Consider the following 26,702-nt stretch of genomic DNA (forward strand, 5'->3'; position numbering starts at 1 on the left):
GGAACAAAAAACTCCCCTTTAACAGGAAGAAACCTCCTGCGGAGCCAGGCTCAAGGAGGGCCGGCCATCTGCAACCGGTTCGGGTTGAGGGGAGGGAGACACGACAAAAGACACCGTGAAGGAGCAGGAATGGGAATAGAGAACTGCTTCCTGGAATCTGAATCGTTAAATTCTTATAAATTTCCATCCTTATGAAAGAGAGCCAGCAAGTCATAAAAAAGGACATTAAAAATTTAAAAAATACAACCTCCACATAACTGATGACACACACAGTGACCTGCAGTCAGTCTGTCCTGCACTCTCATGTTGCACTGTTGCATGTACACTATGTCACAAATCCTAAGAGAGAAGCGCTTATGCCAAACAGCAATATCCTGAGCTAAAACCAAAGCTAACGCAAAGAGACCTAAACTATTGTTGAGGGTCCAAAACATGTTTACAGTCTTGAATAAAAAACGTTTTGGCTTCTATGAGTTGCAGAGTGTGTGAGTGTATCCTTTTGAATGCTGGTAAGGTGTAAAGTTAGGCTGCTTCGATTGACAGATGTGACGATCCAGGCAACTGTAGCTGTAACTGTGAGGAAAATGCATTTGTGGATTGAGCAACAGATTTGAATATGTGTTGGCTATGACTGATTTATTGGCTAAAATGAGTAGTTCTGCCCATAAGCTAGTATGCTTGTATTAGCTGATGAAACACCCAACTAGCATTTGCATTCAGATAGGATTTTTCTACCAATAACTTCCCCTGAACAAATCTGCTATTGAAAAATCATAACATGAGCTGATAATAAGCTCAAAACGTCTCATATGATGTTATGCACCTATTGCTTGAGAGCTGTCTGCCATATCTGACATGATATAACCACCAACTGTATTATGCTGCTGAATCTGAATCTGGCAATCTGCTACGACCAAAACAGTCGTATGGATGCTTTTGGTGTTTGATCCTGTTTGAGAATGACAGGCAGCAACTTCGAGGAACCAAATGCCAGCCAGTAGGGCTGATAGTGCTGTCACCGACTGGTCTCTACGTCTGCGTCTGTAGGGTTTTATTCACCAGACCCTACATCATCACTTCGATTGTCAAACCTCTAAAATTGATTATTTGTTTTATCTTAGATGGTTATCAGTCACATGACAGCAAAACCTTGACTTGATTTAGGAACCAGCCTCAAGTGTTCAACTTTGTTCAGTGTTTTTGTGTCTTTAAAAGTGCATATATCCTGTTCAGAAACCCGTCTTTATTTTGATGTAATCCCAGAGTGACTGTGGTCAAATATTTGCATCAGTGTCTTGCTAGAAACCCAATTTCTCTCTAATACAGTTAAGTTTAGTTAAGGGCACCGTGGAGGAGGATACAAAGTGTTTTTGCACAGCATTGTCTACACCAGACAGTACAAGGCAGCCCAAGTGAGGAAACACCTTCGACAAAGCGGCTTAATTTAGCTCCTCATCACAAAGGAGGAATGTGGGAACTCTGCAGGGCGCAGACAGGATAATTGTTTCACCGCTGCCTGGGCGTCAGAACAACATCGACACAGAAACAAACCATCAGCGAGCAGATGTTTTATAAGCTCTGCTGCTTCTTAGTCTAATAAACCAGGAATTTTTATTCCTTGGTCGGTGATTCGGTTTCACCTAAAACACCTACAGTATGTGTGCGATGGCTCAAATGTGGTCTTTGTTCTTGGAAACGTCACGTATTGTACATCAGGTGTACTGAGTCCCTAGTTTTTAATATCGTTTGGAAACAAACTAACCCAAAGGTTGACTCAGCTGCACTAAATTATGTTATAAAATTTTATCCTTGGCAACAGAAACTTAGACAAAATATTGTCACAAAATTTTTGTTTGGTTGTGCAACATGATTTAATCTCCCCCCCTCCTGCCCTTTTGTTTATCTTTTTACCATCCGGGCTCCTATATCTTGGAAAAGGCTACAGCATCCACCATCCTACAACAAAAATACTTTTCTTTGGTTCATCTCCAACTTTCCTTCATGATTAAAGCTTAGAGTTCAGGTTACACTGAACCATCCTTTAGTTATTCTCCTTGTCCCGAGTGTATTCCAGTAACTTTTATCTTCTGTTTTCAGTATTTTAAGGAGCTTGGAAAGAAAAGCGACTGGACATCTTTAAGTTTCTTGAAGATGTTTCATCTGAGAAGCTTCTTCAGTTCTAAGACCAAACGGTGAAGAGTCCCAGATTTTAAATCCTGGTTGGAGTTATCCCTTCAGTCTTCAGTAGTTGGAAGTCTTTCTCTGAGAATAGTTCTGTTCAGGACGTTCTTCCTCTCCACTGTTGCCATGTGTTTGCTGAAAGAACCATCTTGGTCTTTAATTATTGAAGCATTTTAAGGATACCACTGTCCAGACTGGGCACTGTATAATTCAAGTTGGAGTGGTTTAAATAACTTTAACCTTATCAAATACTTTTTGATAAGGTTAAGGTTGCATGCTAAAACATGTGAAGCATATTAATTTCTGACCAACATCATATTATTAGCTCTCTGTAATACAGTACCCTTCAGAACCTCATTTAGTGTCACGGTGCATTCAGTTTTGCAGTTTCTGTTTCTTATCAGGGTTTGATTGGTGTGCCACAGCCTGACCCAACATCTCTGTACACGAGGCAAAAACATCAGTAGCTGGGCCGCGGTTACCTGAACACTTTTTTGGCACAAGTGTCAGTTGTTTCCTTCCAGAGGATTTCAGTCCTAGAGTGCAGAAGACTGCTTTATAAGAGAGTTCTGGTGACGTAAAAGCTTTTCTAATACGATGTTGTGTGCATAATTTGGTTTTCCACTGTTATACTAACCTTACCAGTTTGTTCCTTTGGAAAATGTGCATATGAGGATGGCTCAGACACATACTGTAAACCAAATACCCCCAAATAAAGTAACCTGAACCAACGTTTTCTGATGGATTTTTTCGTTTCTGTAGATTTTGCTTCCAAGGAACAGTTTTCGAATGAAGTCTAACGTCTAATTTCTTTTAATTTTTTTGTTTTGAGTGGTCTTCCGTAATAGTTCTTCAGGCTTTCTGAAGATCTTTCAAAGATTTTCTTTGGCTACTTTTCACTCATCTTCAGTCCAGTCCTTGTACCTGATCATTTTCAGGAATTGTCCTGTTAAGCCACTTAACAGTAATCTATGAATCATTCAAGGACTAAGGGATTGAGACAAAAGTCAACATCCCCCCCAAACCTTTTGGGTTTGATAGACATAAAATAGTATTTTCACCAGCAATGTGATTTCTGAAGTCCACAGCAAACAGCATACTCTGACATCTGTGTATAGCACGTCCTTAAAGATAGAAAATTGAGGAAACGGGACAAGTGGAAGACTGAAGAAGAATTAATAGGTCTAGAGAGATGATGAAGTCAGGAGAGGTGCAAAAGTCAGTGTTTGTTCTAGCTCTCCTGACAGCTGTCTGTAAAACATGGAGGCTCTGTCATGGTTTGGGACTATATTTCAGTCAGTGGTGTTGGAGATTTGTCAAAACTGATGGAATTATGAACCCAGAGATCTGTCAGACTTTCATCCACATTTTTAGGCTTAAAAATAGAGCTGCCCCAATGACCCCAAACCCACTGAAAATGCAGTGAAAGTGTACTTGGATAGAGAAAAAAGGAAAACAAAAGCATAGTAGAACACCATCAGTCATTGATTGTCTTCCAGAGCCTGGACCTCCATTACTGAAGCAGTGTGGGATCATCCTTAGAACGGAACAAAAGGCAGCCGACATCCAAAGAGGCTGAATGTCAGTGAAGCCTGGAGAGCTATTCCTTATGAGTACTTAAATTACAAGGAAGCTGTCTGAAAGAGTTGTGGTGCTGTGGAGAATTAATTTGGTCAAATGAACAACTTGATTTTTGTCTTATATTGTTTTTCAATGAATGTTAGAACCTATTTCCCCGTTTTCTTAACATAAAAACAACAAAAAAGGAGGAGTGGCTCAAGACTTATGAGGTCACCAACTGAGCACTAATATGTTAGAGAACATGATAAACATGCTTTTCTCACCAGCTGACCTATTTAAAGATGTTCCAATGCTGCCCCCTGGTGGAGGAGTGGAACTATAACCACATTGTTTACCATTTACTGAAAGGGGAAAAGAACCACACACACTATATAGATGCACCACGGAAGCAAAAGATAAGGGGGGGGAAAAAAAGGACGTTAAATTAATTTATTTAAAAAAAAAAAAAAAAAAAAAAAAAAAAGCATTTCTCCACTGAAGCAGAACAAACATTTTTGTTTCCTTTTACTGTTGGTTGAAACATGTACAATCAGGAAGAAAAAAAATAAAAATAAAAAATAAAAAGGAAAAAGACTCGCTGGTTCACCAGAACAGAGCAAAAGTTAATTAAGCAAAAGGGGGGGGTTGGGCGGGGTTAGCCAACACCACAACGTCAACACAGCCGGGAAGGACCAGGAGGAGGAGGAGGCGGCGGCGGGTGTGAGGAGAAACAGAAAACAAAAAACAAAAGGGAAAATAAAACACAAACATTCAATTAAGTGCAGGTCTGGTTGGGACAAAGCAGTCTTTTTTTTTCCTCTTCAATTTACATTTAACAACATCTGTTGTCGGACACATGCAAGGTCAACATCTGGAACTACACAAGGAGATTTCATATGCTTATATCGGTTATCTGTGCACGTATTAAAATATGTAGGCGTAACGAAGCAATTTCATACGGATATGTCAGAACGAGGGAAATAAAGTTTATGAAAAAAAGTTACTGCTTCACTGAACAGGAAAAAAAAAAAAAAAAAAAAAAAAAAAAAGAACAAAACCGAAAGTGAGATTTCTATCTTGGTTACCGAAATGTCACCGACCTCACCGTTTTGTACGCTTCCTTTAATTAAATTATTTCTCTTCTAGGTAAGTGAAAACACAGTTTAAAAAAACAAAACAAAAACAAAGACCCTACGCTCCACATTTTGAACAACAAAATACCGCATATCTACGTACAGCTGCGATTAAGGAAGGTCAGTATCATGAGAGGCTAGCTGCCAGAGTTTCAGGAATATTGGCTCCGAGTTGATCCCTTTCTGAAAGTCTAATTTAAATTCATTTTTTTAAATCTAACCACTGAATGCTCATCGCGCTCGCCGCTTGGTTGGTCACGTCACGCTTCCCGACGGGTCAGTGGGGAGAGATGTTCTCTGTTGGCTGCCGGAGTCTCCGATCCGCTCTGAGGTAGACGCGGCAGAAAGGCAGCATCCAGCCTGAGCCGAGTCAGGGCCTCTCCTAGTGGGATCACTTGAGGTCAAAGGTCAGCTCTTAAGTGTTAATTGTTGTTAAGGCTTCCTGTGGTCTCGCTTCAGTCACTCTCCAGTTTCAGGGGCTCAGGGGGGTGGGACACCTACAAGTTCACCTTTGTCCCATTCCTATATTTTCTTCTCAACCCACATTCCAGTCTTTAAAGGGGCAGACAATTTTTTTTAGTTAATCTTTGATGGTGTAAAACAAGATTATCCAAAATGAAAAGGAACAGAATCTTCTCCGTTTGGCACCTCGGGCGGCTGTGGTAGGAGGAGGAGGAGAAACAAAACTAACAACGAGGACGAGAGAGAGAGAGAGAAACTGTGGATTAGGAGGGGGAGCGAGTGGTGGTGGTGGCGCGCTGCGTGTGGAAACGAACTAGTTGGGTTGGCTGCCTTGGTCGTTAGCTGCCGACGAGACTGAATCTGGTGCGCCGGCCGGGGCAGGCTCTTCTTCAGACTTGCTGCGCTTGGCTTCCGGCTGCTCGGCAGGCTGGTCCCCGTTCTGCCGCTTGGTGGGGAGGGAGGCCGAGGCGGAGGCGTGGGCCGCCAGCAAGTGGAGGGGGCTTGCCACAGCTGAGGCTGTTTGGGGGAAACAAGCAGGAAGACGAGGGTTAAAAGAGGAAACACTTCACTGTTGAGCTGTGGTTCAATAACATCTAGAAGCAGAAGGCCTGTGGGATGTGTGGTTTGGATCAGCTGCCGCAAGTGAGCACACCAAAAACCTTTTCAGATCCAGAGGAGGCAGAAAAATTCTCTGTGGCAACGCTGCTGCTGGATCTCGTGTTTAACTTCAATTTGTGTGGTTTGTTCAAAATAGTTCTCATTTATTAGCCTTTGTGAAAGCCAGCCCACTTCCCCCTCCCCTGTAGCATGCTTTATTCTGATTGGAGGCCTCACTAGGGATCTCTCCCTCTAGATGCTGTGGTCGTGTTTATAAAGATGATTTAACAGGTTTCAGTAAAATAAGCGTTAGTTTATTTTTTAATTTTGTCCTCTAACATCCAGATGTCAAAATCCAGAAGGAAAAGAATAGTTGCTTAAATGTCCAGTGGCTATTCTGGCACATTACACCAAAAGCAACAAGAGAGCATGCTTGTTTCTAAGCTTCATACCCCATACACCACCAGACGTAAAAGCAATAATGTCTCAGTTCCATCTAAGCATCTAAAACATCTCGACTTGAACCAGCCTTGATGTCCCTGCTAAGTGTTCCTGTGTCTCACCTGAGCTGGAGGGTCCCTGGATGGCAGTGGTGATGCTATGGGTGCCATTCTGTGTGATGGCCTTAACAGGCAGCTGGTGTTGACCCATGGGGGCCTGCTGAACTATGGTAACAGTCTGCAGGGGGGTGGCTGCTTGGGAGCTCTGGATGATCCGACTGGAGGGACCTATAGAGGTGATGGTAGGAACCGTCTCTACTTTGACTGAGGATGAGGAACACAAACACAAACACCGGCTTTAGTGGTGGAAACTCATCACAAGTGTTAGAATGAGGTATGAGCAGGGCTCAGTCAGTTGTGTGACACCAAACAAACACCGAGTGCAAGCGATCAGATCTGCTGAGGCGCTCGGTGTTTGGGGTACAGCAAACAGCGAAATGTTTTCAGAACAACACCGAGGTGACTTTCATGAAGCTGTGCCAAATCCTGGGGCTTCCCCCCCAACCTTTCTTAACATGACACGTTTGATCATGTGACTTCAAACAACTGTCAAAGTTAAAAAAAAAAGGCAGAATCTCAGATTAGACTGTCACATTTTTGAGAAATTTTCTAATCGGATCACTTGATCCGATTAGAAAGTTGATGCATTCAAAAATACTGCGACCATGAATGGCAGCAGCAGCTGAATGACTGTTTTAAAAGCTGCTTCTTTTAACCAAGTGAAACTTTGGAAGACGTGAAGTCTGGTTCAAGAAATATTGTCACAGAAAATAAATACAAGATTGTCGAATTTCCAAGCTTCTGGTTGAGATGCTAAACTCTTTAGCTCTTGGAAGCAGACTGGGAGTAACCCTTGAAGTTGAGTTTGTCACATATCAGACGTGCTTGTAGAACAACGCGAGTGTGTTTGCATCAGAGGTCAGTGATGGTGGTCTCTGCAGCTAACCATGGAAAAACCCAGAAACTACTGAGGTATCAAAACTCGTTATTAAGGCTACAGCGGGGCTCAAATGTCTTCCTGTGGAAAGAGTTAGTCTTTTAAACTTGGTTCTGCTACTAACTCCTTTAATTTCATGTCATTTTATTATGATTACTCATTTTGTTGCACAGTACAAGTCTGTGTAGAGACTTAAACTTTACCTCCTTCCATCGCAGGTTAATGCAAATCTTCCTTTACTTTAGATTCTCTTGTCATTGACTGACTGTGTTGCACAACTAGCCAAAATGAACAAACAGATGGACACTTTGCCATGACATGAGCTCAATCCTTTGACTGGATGAGCTAAAAATGAAAGCGCGTGTTAGAAACTGCTGGAACTGGATCAACATGAAATCAGAGCCTTTAGCTGTTGATAATGAGATAACCCTGCAGCTTAAAGGGTCTCAAATTAAACACAACTTCATGAACCGTCTAAATATTGGTCGCTTATATTAGTCCATCATATTTTTAATCATGACTTTGTTTCTGAGTTGTGGAAGAATAAAAGTTTAAGAGCAAAGCCACTAAATTATCCAGCCTATTAATTAGTTAAAAAGATTCAATGTGGCTAATCACGGTGACCCTCGGCATCTTCGGGCCCACAGAGCACAGTGGGGTTGTAGGAATGCTACAAGCTAGTAAAAATGGCGCCCATGTCTTGTTTGAAGTCTGGCACCTCCTTCGCTGCTCATCTTTTCATTATAGGTCAATATTTCGCCAAAATCTTCTTTAAATTAGTAATAAATTAACAACAGTTATTAATACTGATGAAGGAAATCTTTATTTTACATGGTTAGAAGGAAAATCTCTCTTCGGGAAACCATCCCCAAGTCTTGGATTAAGGTAATATTGTGTAATATGGTGAAGAATTGAAGCAGGGTTAGAAGCCAAACATTTCACTCTGACAAAATTCAAAGCCAAAACACTCCTTGTAGAGAATTTAATGCCCTAGCTGCTGGCTCACCTTTGACCTCTGTGTGCTCTCCATTCTCCTGCGTCTCGCTCTTGATGATGGTGGCTGGCTGGGCGATGACAGTGGCGGGGCTGAGCGACCCTGCGGGGATCTGCTGCAGGACGTGGACAGTCTGGACAGTGGGCTGGGAGGTGCTGGTGCTCACTGGGGAGGCCATGGTGTAAGTCACTGGCTTGATGGTTTGAGGTAACTGACGCTGGACTGCTATGAGTACCGGCTGGTTGTTAACAGGCGAGCCTGGCACAGCAAAAAAATCGAGGTGCACAGAAGTTTTAACACATCGAACAAGAAACAGAAAAGAGTCGCGCAGTCAGTATGTGTGGCGCAAAGTGTCGTCTCACACCTGGTGTGTTTTGTGCAAAGCGTGCTTCCTTGATCACTGCCAGTTTGGGCTGGACTGCTGTGGTGGACACTGGGGTGGGAGCAGAGGAAGTCTCCAGCTCCAGGGGAACTGGGGAGCCCTCTCGGGAAAGGCTGTCAGGGGTCTGGACACCGCTGGAGTGCGCAGAGAGCACCCCTGAGTGATTGGGAGATGCCGGGGCACTCCTGAGAGTCAGAAGGAGTTGTTGGAATGAGAAAAATCACACCACGTCCGCTAAAATGTACCATTAAATTTGTCACGGGAGGATGCAGCCAAACCTGGAAGAGAGGGGTCCATGTGGGGTCCTGAAGCAGGGGACGCCCCGCGGCCTTCGTTTCCTGAAGGCCTGCTCGATGAGCTTGGCCTCCGAGGACGGGTCTATCCTCCAGAATGAACCTTTGCCGGGCTCCTCCTGCGACCGTGCCACTTTGATAAAATAACGGTTCAGAGACAGATTGTGACGGATCGAGTTCTGCAACAGAGAACAGTCTCGAGTTACTTATTGATGACTGAGGTCACGTGTGTGACCGTCTCTGAGGAATCTGTACACTGAGGCAAAGAAACGCACCTGCCAGCCCTTATCTGCCGTCCTGTAGTATGGATAGTTCTTTGTGATGTGATTGTAAATTCCATTTAGTGTGAGCTGCTTGTCCGGAGCCAGCGTTATGGCCTGGACTATCAGCTGTGCATAGGAGTACGGAGGTTTGGAGTCGTCCTGTGGGGAAGGGACAGGACGCAGATTTAGACACCAGAGCAAATTACCTGTGCAGCGCACATGAAGCAAGCTTTCAACAGACATGAATACATAACACTGCTGGTTCTCCTAAAGTGACTGTCATTCAGACATGCGTCACTTTTCCCACAGCGACGGAGCGTCGTGATAGATTTCAGCTCCGATGCTGAAGGTATGCAAGAAACTAGACTAGAGACAGCTGCAGGCTGCAAAATAACCTCAGCTGCTGGTAATGTTTGACAAAAGCTCCGAGGAGGACAAGGAGAAGGAGAGAGAGGGAGGAGGAGGAGAAGAAAAAGAAGAAGGAGGAGAAAAGGAGACAAATGCTTCAATCTCATTAATCTGACCGTCACAGCGTCTTCATCTTAGTTTCCACCTTTACATTCATGTTTGCTTCTTTTACAGCAGCGGCTTTAAAAGCTGTAAATTAAAAGCTCGTCACCATTTAGTGCAGCTGAGATGACCAAGAGAATCTTTGGTCAGAAGTTAAACTCATCAGGTGTTAATAGGTGAACCTGTAGAAGGACTGTTAATGGCTGCCAGCAGCTGCTTTTATCACTCTCACCATCTGCTTTCAGAGGCATGCAACAGTTGGTTGTTGGCTTCAAGTCTAACGGTTGATCCCGTGGGGGCATCCGCAGAGAGCCTGCAGGCCAGCACGAACTGTGCATCGCAGGTTATACACTCGCATACTAATTCAGGGTCGAACCAGGAGGCATTCAGATGCCATCAGGTTAATAAAAAGGTTGTTTCAAGCTGTTTCACTATAAATCACCACACATCACACATACACAAGTCAGTGAACATCAATAATAATTTGCATTTTGAGTTAAAGGATTATAATTTTATATTTCAAGAATCATATTCATGCCCTATTGCATGTTATCCATAAAAGATATCTAGCAAGGAATGAGTTACATAGTCTGAAGTGAAGTGTGACGCAGGAAAGTGAAATAAGTGATTAAATGTTGGACCAAGGCTGAAGTTTGGAGCGGGCTGGGAATTCTCACCTTGGGACTGTCCCCTCCAGAGGCCTCTTTATCGTTCTCAGGCTGGGAGTTGTCGTTTATGAGCTGCAGTTCTGCAGAGCTGACCATGCGACCACCCATCCTGTAGCCTGAGGAGCCCGCACCCCGAGGGCTGGAGGGGCAGGAATTAGCAGCACTGCAGCAACAAAACAAAAGAGGACAGTCAGCTGCCAGGAGATTTTATGCTGAAGCATAAACAGCCAACATTATGTTTGGATTAAACCTCAACATAAGCGCCTGGTATTTTTCAGAAATGGTGTCACTACATTCGCTGGCTCTGCTCATCCGCAGTCTTTGCTGCAGTGACACGCTTTCCGACGACATCTATGCAAATCGCTCTACCACCCAGATCGCACGGGAACACTGCAATCACCACAATCAGGCCTAAAGCAGCGCAGCTTTAAAACCTTAATCAAGTCTAATTATCTGGTGAACAGTGTGAAAAACCAGGGGGCGAACAGGCCTAATGTAAAGGATGATTTGCATATTTCATGTCTGGCTCTGGAGATGCGGGTGCACCAAACAAAAATGCACTGCCTCACGACCCCTGCATATACAGCACCTGCTGCCTCGAGCGTCGGTCTAAATGTTTGTTTCTTAACAGCAGAACACTAATGTTTACATTTTACAGATGGCGTACATGTCAGAAGAAAGCAGCCATCTGGCTGAGAGGATCTGAGTGTGAGAGATGGATCCGCTTTCCTCTCCGAGCCCTGTGGCTGGAGGACTAAGCTTAAGCTGATCAATATACAGTGAACATGTCGAGGTCAGCTGACACCTTAAGGTAAACTAAGGCAGCGTGGGAGAGCGTTCTATAACCCTGTGCACTGATCCAGGATCAGCCACTAATGTAATCTTCAGTTAAATTGACTGAATATTGATTTTTGCTTATTAAAATAATTCTAGTACATACAAACATACAAGTTTGTTTACACGTAAGAGAGTTTGTCCCAGTTTTAACTCTTTTCCATCGTTGCCTGTGTCGGGTCAACTCATAGTTTTTTTTAAAAACACATTTTTTTGAATTCTCCCACATTTAAATTCAGGGTTCTCTTATTAACACGCCTCTCTCCTGCATAAATCTATGCAATATGCACTCTGGTTAAATACCCAGCATTCACCTGTGAGGCACATTAGAATTTGCATATTTAAGCCATTTTAAAAAAAATAAATTCAGACTTCAATCCCACATCTACTGCTGAATACATCATTTCCAGTAATGAATACCTAATGGTGCCAGTAGGCGATGGCAGAGGACTCATTAGGTGAGCAATGTTTTCTGGAATGTTGATGGTCAGCGGGGAGATCTGGGGCTGCACTGGCTTCACGGGGGACTCGGGCGCCTCTCGCTTCACTTTCTTCCCGCTGGACAGGGCCGTAAATGCGATCTTGATGTTTGTGCTGGGGAACCTGAACGTGCACCTGCAAAACAGGGAACCCACAGAATTTTAAAAACTCAGCAGCTGTCAATGAAAACTGTAATTCACAGGTGACATGAACCTCTGACATTCTTGGTTTAGAGGTTTGTGAGGTATTATTCAGCGCTCAAACTCATTTACACATAAAGCATGCCAACGTCTGTCAATGAACAGAAGTTTTAACTGCACATTGAATCGCAGAGATCACAACATAAGAAGAAGCACAATTACAACAGTAAGTCTTCAATATTTTCAAATTCTTTTACAAACATGATTGGGAAATGTTGCTGTAGCAAATGAAAGAAATCTGTCAATGCGATTCCTTAAATTGTAAGAAATAAGTGGAAAAAAAAAGAAGAAACTTTGTCATTTAACGATTCATCTGTTGCTCAATGACTTTGATGCAGCACGAACAGCCACACGCCATGAAGCCATGAAGCTCTCAGCACAGCTTTTGTGCCGATGCCGGCGGAGGATTGGAGCTCTGCACTTATAGAGTCAGAGTGCTGGTGGAGTTGCGTTGGTCCTCAGACATTCCACGATCAACTCTGAGCTTTATTGTTGCAAAGAGAAAAAATTTAAGAGTGAAGAAATTTAACAGACTTGTTGCAACAGCAGCATCCTATTGCAGTACCACACTCAAATTCAGCAAACTCTTTAGCGTGACCCCGTCTTTCACAAAGGTTTGTACAGGCAGACTGCACAGCTGAGTGTGTGATTGTATACATGATGCAGCAGCAGGAGTTCAAAGATTCAGACAGGTGTGGTCCAGAGGTTGTGAATTTTAGACTGGCGGATATAGGAGATCTAAAGAAATCCCAACAGCTGTGGATCTCACAGCTGTTTACTCATTTTCAGATTTTTTATTTTAAACTACAGGATAAACAGAAATACTGAGTGTTGGTTTACATAAACAGTTACACAACGTATACAAAACTGCATATGAAGAACAAGAGGGACTAATGTTATAGAGTGCTGCTGGAACAGGAAAGGAATGAGCATGTCATTGACCCTCAAACTGTCTGGGGGGGAAAAAAAAAAGAAGTTGTGGGTGTGAGAGTTGACAACAATGAATGGGCTGAGATCCTCCGAGAACTCTGAGGATACGCCTTATACAGCCATACAGTGACTATCATGAAAATCACAGTTTGCACAGCACACACGAAAGCCTGCTTCATAAAACAAAACTAAATATTGGACGGGTAATTATTAATTAAAATCCCAGCAGTTATAGCTCAGGAAGTTATTTAAGACGGTCACATCAGCCACATGTAATATGCAAACAGTGTGGGACTTAATTCACTCATCTGTTTTATCCAGCTTCCTTGCAGCCTTCATTTATTTTCCCAGATTGCCTTCCAACTCGCTGCAGGAAATGCAGAAATTGTTGTTGGTGCATCGTCAAATGAGGAAGTGTTCAATCGACTGTGGTCTCTTCGATTCTAGGTTAGATCTGCTACATGTTCCGTTTTTCTCTTAGTGAACGAGGTTATCGCTGCTCTTTTCATTACTACAAAAATACATATATAATAACAACGTTGCTTTTGCTGATGGTCCAGTCCATGGGAATCAAAGGCTGCCAATTCCTTTGATCGTGGCAGCGGGGCTTTTACGCACCTCAAAAAACTAATAAAAATACAAACAGTTACACCAGTTATCCAGAACTGATAAAGACATGGCATCAATACAATCTTTTCAACATCCGTCCCTATACTGCTGAACATCATCCGAGGAGTAATCAGGCGTTTTGGGAAACCGTTCAGTGTTCAACAAAAGACTGAAGTTTTATTATTGAAACTGTGGTATCACAGTTAGGCTCTCTTGCTGTTGGTTCATTCAGTCTTTATCTAGTTCAGGAGTGGCACCTGCAGTAGATCCCATTTTTTATAATAACGTATTAAATTTTGTCCAATTCATTTCAGCCCATCACAAACACACACCTGCCTGGTTAATGCAACAAGAGTAATGTATTCAGATGTATTTAGTGCTTAAGATTACAAGTCACATTTAAACCATACATTAACTTACATCAATGGCCAACAGCCTCACCAGTCGCCTAATAGGCACGTCTTCGATACATGAGGGAAATCTCTATAGGTAAGGCCACTGTGTTGCTCAACTCTGTTATTGATGCTTAAAAGTTGGTTCTGAACTCAAGCGACCAGATGCACCAACTGGACATTACCAAGTCTCAACATATGTACAAGAAATCCCAATGAGACCCAAACGGCTCCCTGTCAGACAGCTCTGTGAGCACAGAAGCCCCACTCACCCACTGTTCAAATCTTTTTTCGAGGGGCAGCTTAATCACAAGCGAGTGATTAAAAAGAGGAGCTAAAACAAGCCGTTTCAGTCGGCGGATGAACCACAGGCCTCACCGAGGCCCAGGATTACCTCAGTTTCACCAACCGGCTGGCTGTTGCCTAACACCTGCATTGAAAATTTTTCATTTGTGATTTGTAGCAGCTATGAAGGACGAAAGAAGAAGAAAAGACAATTTCACTGACACAGAAATTGGAAAATAAGGGAAGTAAGACTAAGAACACACTGGATGGGAAGCGGTCCAACACTCGGTCAGGAAATAAATACACCATTAAGCTGCGTTCTGACTGAAAACAATGCAACCACCTAAGCAAGGAAAAGACAGACAAATATAAAACCTTGCAGTTACTATTAATCCAATCTATGAACGTGAAGTTATGACTGACGCTCAAGTTCGTGCAAAAAAAAAAAAAAAAAAAATCTTAGAAACTAAGATTTCAAGTGGATGTTTTTAATGAAACGATTCTGGATTTGACAGCAGCTTCACGGCTGCCGTACACGAGAGGAGATGAAGGGAAAGAGTCGAGGAGGAGGTCTCGCAGCAGTCACAGTCTGATTAGAAAGAACTCTTCTAAATGGCTGCCTGACGCCCTGGAGACCGTGCAGGGACACATTTTACTTAGCTGAAGTCTGCCAGGCACAGCAGGGTTTTTTCTGCCAGGCCCTCACTGAGCTGGCATCTGCTGAGAGAACTCTATCCTCGACACCTACATCTCAAATTAGCTTTGTCGCTAACAGGAGAAGACTGAAACACTTTTTGGAGCCTGGCTGGTGAGGTGAGGGGGGACGCTTTGATTATTCATGCACCCTTTCCAGGAAGGGTTGTGCCTTCCCTGTAGATCTGTTAAAGATATAGAAGATCCTTAAATAAACATCAGACACTTTCAGCGAGTAGCAACTGACAGGGTGGGAACAATGAAATCTAAATATATCAGTAAATCATAAAATCTTAAAAATAATTTGGTTGCTTTGTCTTCGCTGCACACCATCCTGCTGTCAATGAACACTGCTGCATTTTGAAATATATATGATACTTATTCTGCTTTCTATACTGCACAGGTAGGCCATTAATCAGCTGGTTAATCAACGGTCAGAAAGTAGCAGTAGTATAGAAGGAAACCATTTTGATAATTTAACAAATGTCTTAATTTACAGTGGGAGTATTTTTAAGGTACTGTTTGACCAAAGTTCAATTCAATTTGATGATATTTACAGCACAAAATTCCAACAACATCAGCTCAGTGGGTTATATTGTGAGGTAAAGACCCTGCAATAACACAGAGAAAACCCCAACAATCAAATGACTCCCTATGAGCAAGCACTATGCAACAGTGGGAAGGCAAAACTCCCGTTTAACAGGAAGAATCATCTGGCACAGCGAGACTCAGGGAGGGGCGGTCATCTCCCGCGACCAGTTGGGGGGTGAAGTTAAGCAAACATGTTAAGGAGGTCTTGAAGCCTCTAACCAAGCAACCAGTGTTTGTTGTTAATAATCGCGGTGCACAACTTTAAAAGTGTAGCAGTAGAAAAACTAGCAACACGCAGCTAGCGTACATGGCACGTGTCGGGAAAGTTTGTCAGTCACATAATTTATGCAGCAGCAAGGAATCTAAGTTGTAGCCCGAAACTCCTTTTAACCCTACGCTGTAATTTCCACGCAACAATAACTTAACAGTTGTGATGTAAGGTTACGAGGACCTGGTAACAACAACAAGTTGGGACAGATTTCCCGCAGAAGTGTAAATCCAGCCGGACTCTGAACTTTGACCTAGTTCCACAGCACTAACATTGACCACATAACAACAGGTTTCCATGGCGCTATAACAGCATTTATACATTAATGGAACCATTAATGTTTTTTTCCCCCTGTCATACATTGAGACTGCTCCAGTTGTGGATGCTAACAGAAATTGCCGCCAATGTCAATGTGCTTACTATTTGTTGGAGCCAAAAATGAACTTTTGTCCTACTTTTAGCTCTGTATGATGTTAGTGAGGGTTATCACTAATATGATGACAGCTCTGGCTGCCCGAATCGAAACCCCCACCTACCTGCTGTTCATATTTTTTGCTTGCTAAGGGTAACCAATCTGATGAAAGTTGGCTTACGAGGAATTTAAGTTCAGCAGGATTACTGCGTTTGCTATCTGTTAGCAGTCGGGGGATGGGCCGTGTACCTGCAGAGATGGAAGCAGCGAGCAAAGTATGTGGAACAACCAGTCGGTGGGCCTCTCGTACTTGTGCTGTTGTTGGTCCATCAGCCAGCCGTGGAGAAGAGCGAAGCTACTGTATAAAAAAAATAAAAGAGCTGAATTTCAAATGTTCACTGCAGCCACTGTCTGTGCTTTTCATTCTGTATTTTTTGATCTCGGAAACTTCCGCCCCACAGTCCTCCCATTCCCTTCCTGCCCACATGTCAACCAATTAGCATTCGACAGACGCATTTATCATCAGCTTCCAGCGACGTGCAGTTAAGATTCTGAAGTGCACTGAATGAACCCAGACGCTGTACAAGGTATGGACTGTGATGACAGGGGCTACTTCACTCTTGATCCACAAGTAAAATTACAGAGTTTCAAAAAAGGATGAACGCAGGCCACAAACACTATGCTGAGAGGATTTAACACATCGTCACATTTACCAGACAAACTGCTGCCAGTCACAGACACAGTAGTGACATAAACTTTAAGGACCAGCAGGTAAGTTTCAAATATGTTCCGAAGAATTTTAGGTAATGAACAAAAACGTTAACATCCAATCAGAATCAATCTGTCATTTCTGCTCATGACTAAATAAACAGATTAGAAAAATATCAAACATTTCTGTGTTGTTTGAAATGATCAGAGGTGGCCTAATTTCAGAGGTAACAAAATGACATTGTTTGCAAGACACAAAGTAACAAGTGCTAATCACCTCGGCTACTCTAATATCCATTTTCACAGTCTGAATGAGGCTCAGAGAGGGGAAAGCTGTTTACGGTATCCAACACCCCCCTTCTAACATGCAATCACAGAAGCCTTTTTTTCCTCATTTTCCTCTGTGTGAATAATGAGGCTTCAACTCCAAATGCTCAGTTGCTACGCTGCTAAGCTGTGAGGACGGCAACAAACAAAGCTGGTTTCGCTGAAGACTTTCGCTTGATGTTCACCCCCACCCAGCCTGCACAAGAGAATGTAAACAAAAGAAGACAGGAAGAGCACCAACTTGGAGTGAATTTTGGGGTGTGGGAGAGGACAGGGAAGGGGGAGGGAGGATGGGAAAGGGAAGGCTGTTGCTTTTTTGTTCACTCCGTTTACATCACCAAAAAGGAATCCCTGGAATACAACCGACCTGTCCCCTGAGCCGCGGCTCTACGAGTTCTCTCATGCTGTCAATCTGCTTCCTCAGCTACACCCGTCTTATCGTGGGCAGCGAGGCTCTTTTAAGGGTCTTCTGTGACATGAAGGTTACTTTTAAAACACGTGAGCACGAGCTGGGTGGTGTTCCATTCATGGAAGTCGTATTAACCGCGATTATAAGCTCACAGTTGGCCTGATCAATATGAGAATTTGACACCCCTGCTGTTCCTTCCTTGATCCTTGTAGGCCTTTTACATTTGGGAATGCACTGATGTTTGTATGTAGGGCTGCCACAAACGATTATTTTGATAGTCGACTAGTCACCGATTATTTTTGCGATTAGTCGACTAATCAGATCATCATCCATTGGACGTAAAACTACAGCTTATTGCACCAGCAGCATCTGGTCTTATATAACTATCATTAGCTTACAGCTTTAAGTGTTTAAGGTCTGTGCTAACTAAAAATAAAGACAAGATGATAGTTTATTCAATTTTAATGAAATTTGCAGATTGTTTCGGTGAAGTTTAATAAACTCCTTGCTATCTAAAATATAACAGGACACTGGAGTATATTCTCCAGCATCTCACACTTCTGATAATCAGCTGTCTGCGTCACGTTTATTCAGCTGTGTAAAAACTATAACTTTAATCTCAGACAAACTGATTTACTCAGGAACAAATAAAATACTAAAAAAAAAAGCCAAACAATAACATTTTAAGTTATCTAAGTGACTCATATATATTTAACCTGAGTAGCGAAAGACGGCGGTGGGTTTGAAAACGATTTGCGGGGAGTCCGGTGTTCTCACGGCGCTAGTGAGCCTAGCCCCCGGCTCGCTAACGAGCTAGTGGGTAACAGATGTCTCCGAAAACGTCGGAGCGCTTTTGAAAATATGCGGTGTCCTGATAAACTGAGCCGATATTTGAGGTTTACACAGCTACATTCTCGCCTGAAAATATGTTAAACGTTTATTTTGTGACCCAGAAAGAATAATAAGAGTAACATTAAAACTAACTAGCTGCCGCCATTGTTGGAAACTGAGCTGGGCCGCGCTATGAATTCTGGGACACAGCTGCTTCTTCTTCTTCTTCGGGGTTTAACGGTAGCTGACATCCTTGTACATGCAATGCTGCCATCTTCTGTTTCAGTCCGTTATTACACTCTTAAATCCTGCCACTTATTCCTGCGTCTTTTGTGATCGTACAAAGTTTCAAACGACGCGTCGACTATTAAATCAGTCGTCGACGATTTTGATAGTCGACGTAATCGTGACTAGTCGACAAATCGTGGCAGCCCTATTTGTATGCTGCCGAAAAAGAGCAGTGCAGAAATGTATTCAGCTTTCAAGCACATGCCTGCAGAAAAGATTTTTCTGCAAAGGGACAATTTGGAAATTGCTTCAAGTCAAAACAAGTCCGTGTTGTGTAAAACGTGTTTTCATATTGAGATATTGCACAATAGCTGAGAGCAGTGTGCAAAGTCTGACCAGAGCTGGCAGAAGTTTGCAGGCTTGTCGACATTGCCGGGCACTGCAGTGAATAAACTAAACACTTTCTGGCACGCTTAAATCCCAGATAACTGCTTTGGCAAAATGGAAACCAGGAGTTTTTTTTTTCTTTCTTTAAACCGAATCACACGCAAAAGGCTGACTGAATACTTTCTGTTCAAGGAAAAATATGTATCGTTGTTTTCCCTCTCTTCTTCTTACAAGGCTGAAATTACACCCAAAATAAAATCACACTAAAAGTTCTTTAGTCTTGTATTTTCTGATCATTTCATTTTGACATTTTGTTTTAAATTCGCTTTAGTTTCAGTTGCTTTCCAGACTGGGTTTACTCAATTCAGTCTAGTTTTTATTGTTTAAAACTGATTTGTTTTAGTTTTGGTTGTAATTTTATCTAATTATGTTTTTTACTGACTATAGTATGGATGGTATTCAGCACAGGTAAGGTTTGGAAAAATCTGGGTTGAATACAATACACTAAAAACAGCACATTTTTAAGACATTTCACAAACTTGCAATTTTTAAAATTAAAAATTAATACTCTACATATATTTTTCAAAGTTTACCAAATTGTTTCAGAGATTTACATATATTATTGTATAGAAATTTTAAAAAGGGTGTCCAGCAACAAATATTTATGTTGAAGGTGAGTTTCGGATAGTAATTAAAATATTACTTATTTTAATTGTTGGGTCTCTTCACAGATCAGAAACGTTTCGAGGTGATGTCTTCAAATACTTCATTTCTAAAATTCATATATATTTTAGATTTCATTCATCAGTAGAAAAAAAAATGTAAATAAAGTAAATAATCACATGACAAAATAAAGTGACACCATTATGAAAACCGAATCAGTACAAATGAAGGAATGATCGTTAAAACTAGCACATTTTGGGAACTGGCCAATTAAATTAAACAATAAATGACTTTTTTTTTTTTTAACCATAACTGAGCATTTAAAACATTGATTTACTGGTATGGCTATTTCCTGGCTAGGGCTGGTTTTTGGCATATATATTTCAATATTTGGCATTTAAAAAAAGAAAGGGAAAAAAAAAAACAAAAACAAAAAAACAGACAGTTGTCCCCACTCTGGACTGGTCAGCAGTGTAGCTCCTACAAATCTGCCAGAATGAGTACATGTCAGGGGTAAAAAGACCGGAGCCCAGAATAGCACATTCAGCAGAGCTGTGTTTAAAGGTAAGGTAGCGGTTATCAATGAAGTTGCAATAAACATCACAATGTGACCATGCAGCTCCACAACCCCGCTCCTTTTGAACAGCTTCCCCATTACACTGAAATCCAGAATAATGAACTTTCCTGCAGTAACATTTGGTGAAGGCTGGGCTCCACCTATGATTTGGAGGCTAGCCTATCCTACCATTTCTATATTAGTAGACTGTAGGCAATATTATTTTTAAGCTTGCTATATTACTTTTATATAATTTTTTTTGAGGAGTGGTTTAACTGGAAATGTGTATCGAGTCCTTATACCAGTTATCAGTTTCCATAATTACTAATAATTCATAGCCAATTCACCAGTTCTGAAAATGCCAAATCAGTACCCCCAAAAAATAATGCCTTAAAAAATATTACCTGTAAGTGTGTCTGTATAAACAACATGGGCTACATTCATACAGGGATTTACTGGAACAAAGAAACCAAACTGAAGTACCAATCAGACCTGTCCCCGGTCTGGCTGATAGAGTATTTCACAAGAAAACAACGTCATCAAGCCTAATAGTTAAACAATGGCGAGAAGCAGGCTACAACCTGCAACTCGGAAACCAGCCTCTCAGGACATCAATGTATGTCAGAAAAGACGTGAATATCGTGTTTAACAGTTGGATGGCACACACAGCTGTCATGACCTCCATATGTGCGGACCGAGGTCAAAGGTCCTGCAGGTTGAGCTGCTGTGAGCAGACAGGGCGGGGACGCCAGGTTTGTTTACGTTTAGGGGTCAAACAGAAGCTCCATTCACAAGTACAGGGAGGCTACAGCTAACCGCTAACTAACGTGTTGACATGGCCGAAATGACGGATGTTTACAGTATCACGAGAATGCATTTCTCGCTTAAGGGTGCCCACGTGACAGAAAGAGAAAAAACCACTACCATTCAATGTCAACAACAGCGTCCCCGTAGCTACGAGTTAAGTTGATTATTTTTAGCTAACTAGGTTAACTAGCTAACTATGGCTGAAATGTGGCAGTTAGGCAGGCGGCTAAATAACACTGCTGCTAACAAAAATGTCAACAAAGAAAAATGGCATTGGGAACAGGATGCGGGGTTCTTGCTAACATGCTAAAACACGTGGTGCTGTCGACTCCACTGCTAGCCTACATAAACCCAATGTTGTTAACTTTAGCCGCCTGGCTGCTGCAGATGGGAGCCCACATGTTCACTGAGAGGGGTAACTTACATTCGTGGTAGCTGCAGAGGAGGGGCGCCCCGTCTGAGGAACACTCCGTCTACAAACACCCCGTTTTTACCCAGACATTTCAGGTAAAAATCTCCGGTGCTGTCGTCGGTGAATATCTCCAGATGCCTCCGCGAGATGAAGCTGGAGTGGCCCATGCTCACGTCCACGGAGCCCTGCGACGAGTTCCGGCCGATGGTCACAGAGCGCTTTTTCATCATGTATTCGAATTCACGGCCCTCGAGCCGGGCAACCGGCCCAGACGATCCGCTCACCACAGCCATGTTCGGGTTAAAGTCTCTAAACGCCAAAAATACCAGGGGGAAACTAAAGCACTGGAGTACGGACGCCCGACTGTGGTCCTTCAGAGGCGCGTGTAAATAAAGCAAAACTACAAGAGGGGCATCAAATTCAAAACAGGAATCTAAAGGGGAACATGCGAGGCCAGGGACAGCGGCTCCGACCCACCGCCGAGAGAAAGGCTAGCTACCAAATCGAGCAAGGGGAGGATATGGCTTTACTGACAGCGCTAAAAGCCAATCACGAGCAGGGAAGCTGGTGCGGTTCCGCGTCTCCGACCAATCACACGCGAGAATTAATCCGAGGACAGATTCAAGGTCGGTTGAGGGGCCCATATGGCTGGGTGGAGAGCTGCAAGCTGCGGGGGGACGAAAAACGAGCAAAGGAGCGGATCGATGGCTCTACACGTGCAATCAGTCGCAGCAATCACCCCCTCTACCGATGATCTATAATCTGCGAGTGTGCGTCGATATAATCGATTAATCGAGGATCCAGGGCGAGAATCTGACGCTTATATTGTGGGAGTTTGAAGGATTTAGCTCGGCACGGTCTGCGAGGGGTATCAGCGCAAAGCCACCATGCGCCGTTTCTCTTCCTCCTCCACTACAGAATCCACGCCTGGTTTTGCGCAACGCTTCCTTTGCAGCATCTTGTTACTTTGTAATATGAGGTTAGATATATTTTTAAGTGATTATAGTTACGCTTTGTAATCAGTACACACATCTGGCGGCCATCACAGACAGGCAGACCTCATTTTGGTTTGCTGCAGCTTTGTAGCCCCGCGCTGTAACGGTTTGCAGGTGAATGACCCCTCCATCTGCATGCCACTTGTTTGTAAACAGTGGCTGGCACAGGCGCGCACGAGACTAGTCAATGTCTCTGTCAGACATCTGATCGGGTGCGAAGTGATAATTAGGTGTTAACAGCCTGTGGGTGCATCCACGAGGTAAAGCCAAGGTTAGTTAACATATCAATGGTTTGAATACACAGTTGGTCAGAGTGTTGGGAAAGTTTAACAAAAGGAAAATGCTGGAATCTGCAGCAGTGTAAGCAAACAAATGATCAAGAATGAAGGAGAAAAAGCTTGGAAATCCACATTTATGCAGTAATAAAGATTCAGTTTTATTTTGTGGACTTGATAATATAGCCTTTAGTCCCGGATGGCATATCACAGAACATCAAGAGGCTAAAGTAAACTTTGGGTCGCTCACTTTGAGGGTTGCTTGAGACAAAATTACAGCTGTTGGCTTATGTGGTGCTGTACGCTTGGGTCCACCCTTCGTTCTCCCAATGCTTTGTCTATTTTTTTTAAAAATTGAAATATAGCACCAAATGCCAACATCAGTTGCATCAATTATGTTTTTTTCCCCTTTGTTGTTGTTGTTTATTTTGCAATGTAATCTGTACTTGTACGTTAAAACCTTCTATGTTCTTGCTCTTCTTTCGGCTGTGTTCTTTAGGGGTTCTCACAGCAGATCATCTGCCTCCATCTCACCCTATTCACACCATCCTCCTCTGTCACATCAGCCCTCTCCTTCACTCCACGAATCTCCTCTGTGATCTTTTCCTCTTGCCTGGATGCTCATCATAATTTCTCCCTTTATGAGGTTTGATAGATTTGTTATATATCAATGAAAAAAAAAAACCTAAAGCAACACTGAAACCAGTATGAATCGCAGCACTAAAGTTGCAGCCACCAATGCTACGTAAAATAAGTCCTGCACCGGCCCCCAGACAATTACAACCTGACCCGCTGTCTTTCAGAAAGAAAATTGTAGAAGAAAATCAGTAGCAGCATTATGTTAAACAGTCTCAAAGCAGTCTGTGACTGCAGTGAGTCAGAACTGCTTTTTAACTCAATTCCAGTCAGTCAGAATCAGATCCAGCTGTCACGCCTCACTTCCAGTTTCAAAAACACCAACACAGCAACAGCAAAAGTGCTCAGCAACAGGGTTCCTCCACAAACCAGTGGGTGACATCCAAGTGGCTACATCCATCTTTCAGACTGTCAATGGGCCAAGCATGGGGACACCTGTCACACCTGTGAGTATGCAAGGGTCTGTTTAACATCATTTTCATCACTGGACTGTGAGTGAGAGGGCCCGTGTAGATGTTTGCATGCCTTCCTGTTTTTTGTGACTGAGCCTTTGGGTGTTTTCACACCTATAGTTTGTTTACTCTGGTCCAAATCAGTCGATGATTTCTTTTTAATTTGTAGCTTTTCCCCCCCTGTGGTGTGGTTTGTTTTCACACAGAGAAAAATGGAATTGAACTCCAAGTGAACCAACATGCATCACCGCAGACCACATTTGAGTATTCAGTCTGCTGATTGGCCAGATGTGTCTGGGACAGGAGTAACAAAAGTAAAAACAGGAAGAAGGTGTTGTCTTCTGGACTATTGGAGAAAACTGAGAATTTCTGTTAATTTCACAGCTAGTTGCTAGACTGTACAGAACTTTACACATCTATAGTACCTTACCGTATCCCACATTATCCCAAACTGACACATATGCACATTCGAACTCCACAGTTGTGCAAACATCCTTACATTACGATGCACCAGCTACATGTGCCCAGATGGCTAACTTCACGAAGATTTCAAAAAAATATAAAACTTTAATTATACTCAGGTTTGGACATGGAGAGAAACTGCTAGAGACACAATGGCCAAATAAAAACTGATGTAGTCATTGTGACTTGTAACAGATTTATGGAAAATACCATCAAGGCTTAGCTTCATCATCCACATTTGAGTTATAAAAAATAATCTTCCTTATAGTGTTGATCAAGAGCAACCTATCCATAAAGGACAGGTATTTTGTATCATTCTGTAAACATATTTGTGCTGTAAAGCTGAACATTTTAATATGGAAGTCTGAGGGGTCTGACTCACTGCTATAGCAGCCTCACGTGGCCAAAAGAGGAACTGCAGTTTTTTGTTGCCGCTTGCTTAAAAGAGGTAAAAGGAGTAGAAATAAAATGAAATAATAGTAAAGATTAAGTAGACATAAAAAAGATAAAAATAAATAAATAAAAAGGACCATTTAGACCATGCAGGAACTAGACAAATGAAAGAGTAAACGGGGATGGCTTTAATTTGGTTTTAAACACCGATACCTCTGGAAACATCTAAATGGCTCTGGTGAAATTCTAAAATGTACAGGACAGATATAAAGATATTTAAACAGGAACGGGAGGTTTGTTGAAAACATATACTTTAGAGGTTCTCACTGGTTATTTCCAACAGGTTGGAGATTGATATCCACATAAAATACTATGCTTTTGTACACTTGGAAGGGTAATGCATTTGCCTTGACTGAAAGTTACTGAGGGTCAATTCCTTCTTGTTTTTAAATGTCCAAAACAAAGAAAAGCAACCGTTTTGAATAAACCTCAAAAATAAATAAAGGCTCACCTGTTGGTTTATTCCAGTGTACACGTTATACATACGCACCTGCCACTTTGTTAGGGCGTGGCATGGTTTATGGTGTCAGACAGACTGGTCTGAGTAGTTTAGAAACTGTTGAATATTTAATGGTTTGTGGAAATATCCAATGAGTGGCAGTTCTTTGAGAAAAATGCCTTGCTGATGCCAGATGTCTGAGGAAAATGTCTGCTTTGAGCTGATATGAAGCTCAACAGTAACTGAAATAATCACTAGTTACCACCAAAGTTTACAGAAAAGCGTACTGGAAAATGTAAATCTCAATTTCAGCTGTGAGATTTAAATAGTAAGTTCATAATTTGGCGTAAACAGCATGACAGCATGGGTCCATTCTGCCTTGTGTCATTTGTTCAGGTGGTTGTTGTTGTGATGCATCGGGGGTATTTTCATGGTACATCTTGGGCCCCTTTACTTACTTCATAACCACGCTGATGGCTCCTTCCAGCAGGACAACACACCAGGTCACAAAGCTTAAGTCAAACTGGTTTCTTGAACATGACGATGAGTTCACTGTACTCAAACAGCCTCCATGCTCACCAGATCTCGATGAAACAGAGCGCTGTAGGGATGCGATGGAACGGGAGATTCACATCAGAGATTGCAGCTGTCAAATCTGCAGGAACAGTGTGATGGTGGTTGAATCTATGCCACGAAGAATCAAAGCAATCCAGAGAGTAAAGTAAAAATGGGGTCCAACCCAGAGCTAGCAGGGTGTACGTAACAGTAAAATCAGATGTAAAATTAATTTTATAAAATGGTTTTACTGAGATAATTTTGTACAAATGCAATGACGCAAACACAAACTATTTTTATTTTTATTTAACTATATATTGATTAAAGACAATCAGCTGTAATTTTACAGTATAGTTAATGTAAATTTCCACCTTTTAAGTGTAATAACTCAAACAGTTTTATTTATAGGCTGTATTTCACCTCATAAACACAAATATTATTTCCACAGATTTAATAGAGAGAATAGTTTGGCCAGTTCACTGCACTCAACTGTAAGTAGAATCTAAATAAATACAGGGTCACTTTCTCTCCAAAAACGAGATCATGTGGTTTCATTTCTTCTTCCTTTTCCGTTCTGCAGTAGTGTCAACAATATTCCAACCAGGGACATAAACCTTACTGACCACTGGGGGGAGACATACGCCTTCCCTGGTGCTGAAACGATGACATCATGAAGCCAACAGCCATTTTAAGCTGTTAGGCTGGAGAAGTAGAAATAATAAACACATTATGATCACTTCATCGCCTGCCAAAAGAAAGATTTATCTGCCTACCGCCAACACAGACATTCATCTGTTTTTAATAACAACATTCAAAGAGTGCAGCTTATCAAAAAAAGCTTCCTAATGGGCTGATGTTTATCTGATAATACATTAATACACAACAGAGATTTTCAGTAATTGATAGTTCTCAAACATTAGGTTACAATTCATG

At 42.2% G+C, this 26,702-nt stretch overlaps 1 protein-coding gene across 1 annotated transcript; it reads right to left on the reverse strand.

The window, feature by feature from the left end:
• Positions 1-4,532: 4,532 nt before the first annotated feature.
• Positions 4,533-22,000, reverse strand: foxk2b (forkhead box K2b). Its single transcript, XM_082529214.1, has 9 exons — positions 21,515-22,000; positions 11,735-11,929; positions 10,490-10,643; positions 9,315-9,461; positions 9,025-9,218; positions 8,729-8,931; positions 8,377-8,622; positions 6,497-6,697; positions 4,533-5,852 (listed from the first exon to the last, which is right to left on the reverse strand). Exons 1-9 carry the CDS (start codon positions 21,793-21,795, stop codon positions 5,650-5,652), a joined length of 1,824 nt encoding a protein of 607 aa, XP_082385340.1. The 5' UTR covers positions 21,796-22,000; the 3' UTR covers positions 4,533-5,649.
• Positions 22,001-26,702: the final 4,702 nt, after the last annotated feature.

This window comes from Aulonocara stuartgranti (genome assembly GCF_965226115.1).
Source record: "Aulonocara stuartgranti genome assembly, chromosome: 4".
Taxonomy (NCBI): Eukaryota; Metazoa; Chordata; class Actinopteri; order Cichliformes; family Cichlidae; genus Aulonocara; species Aulonocara stuartgranti.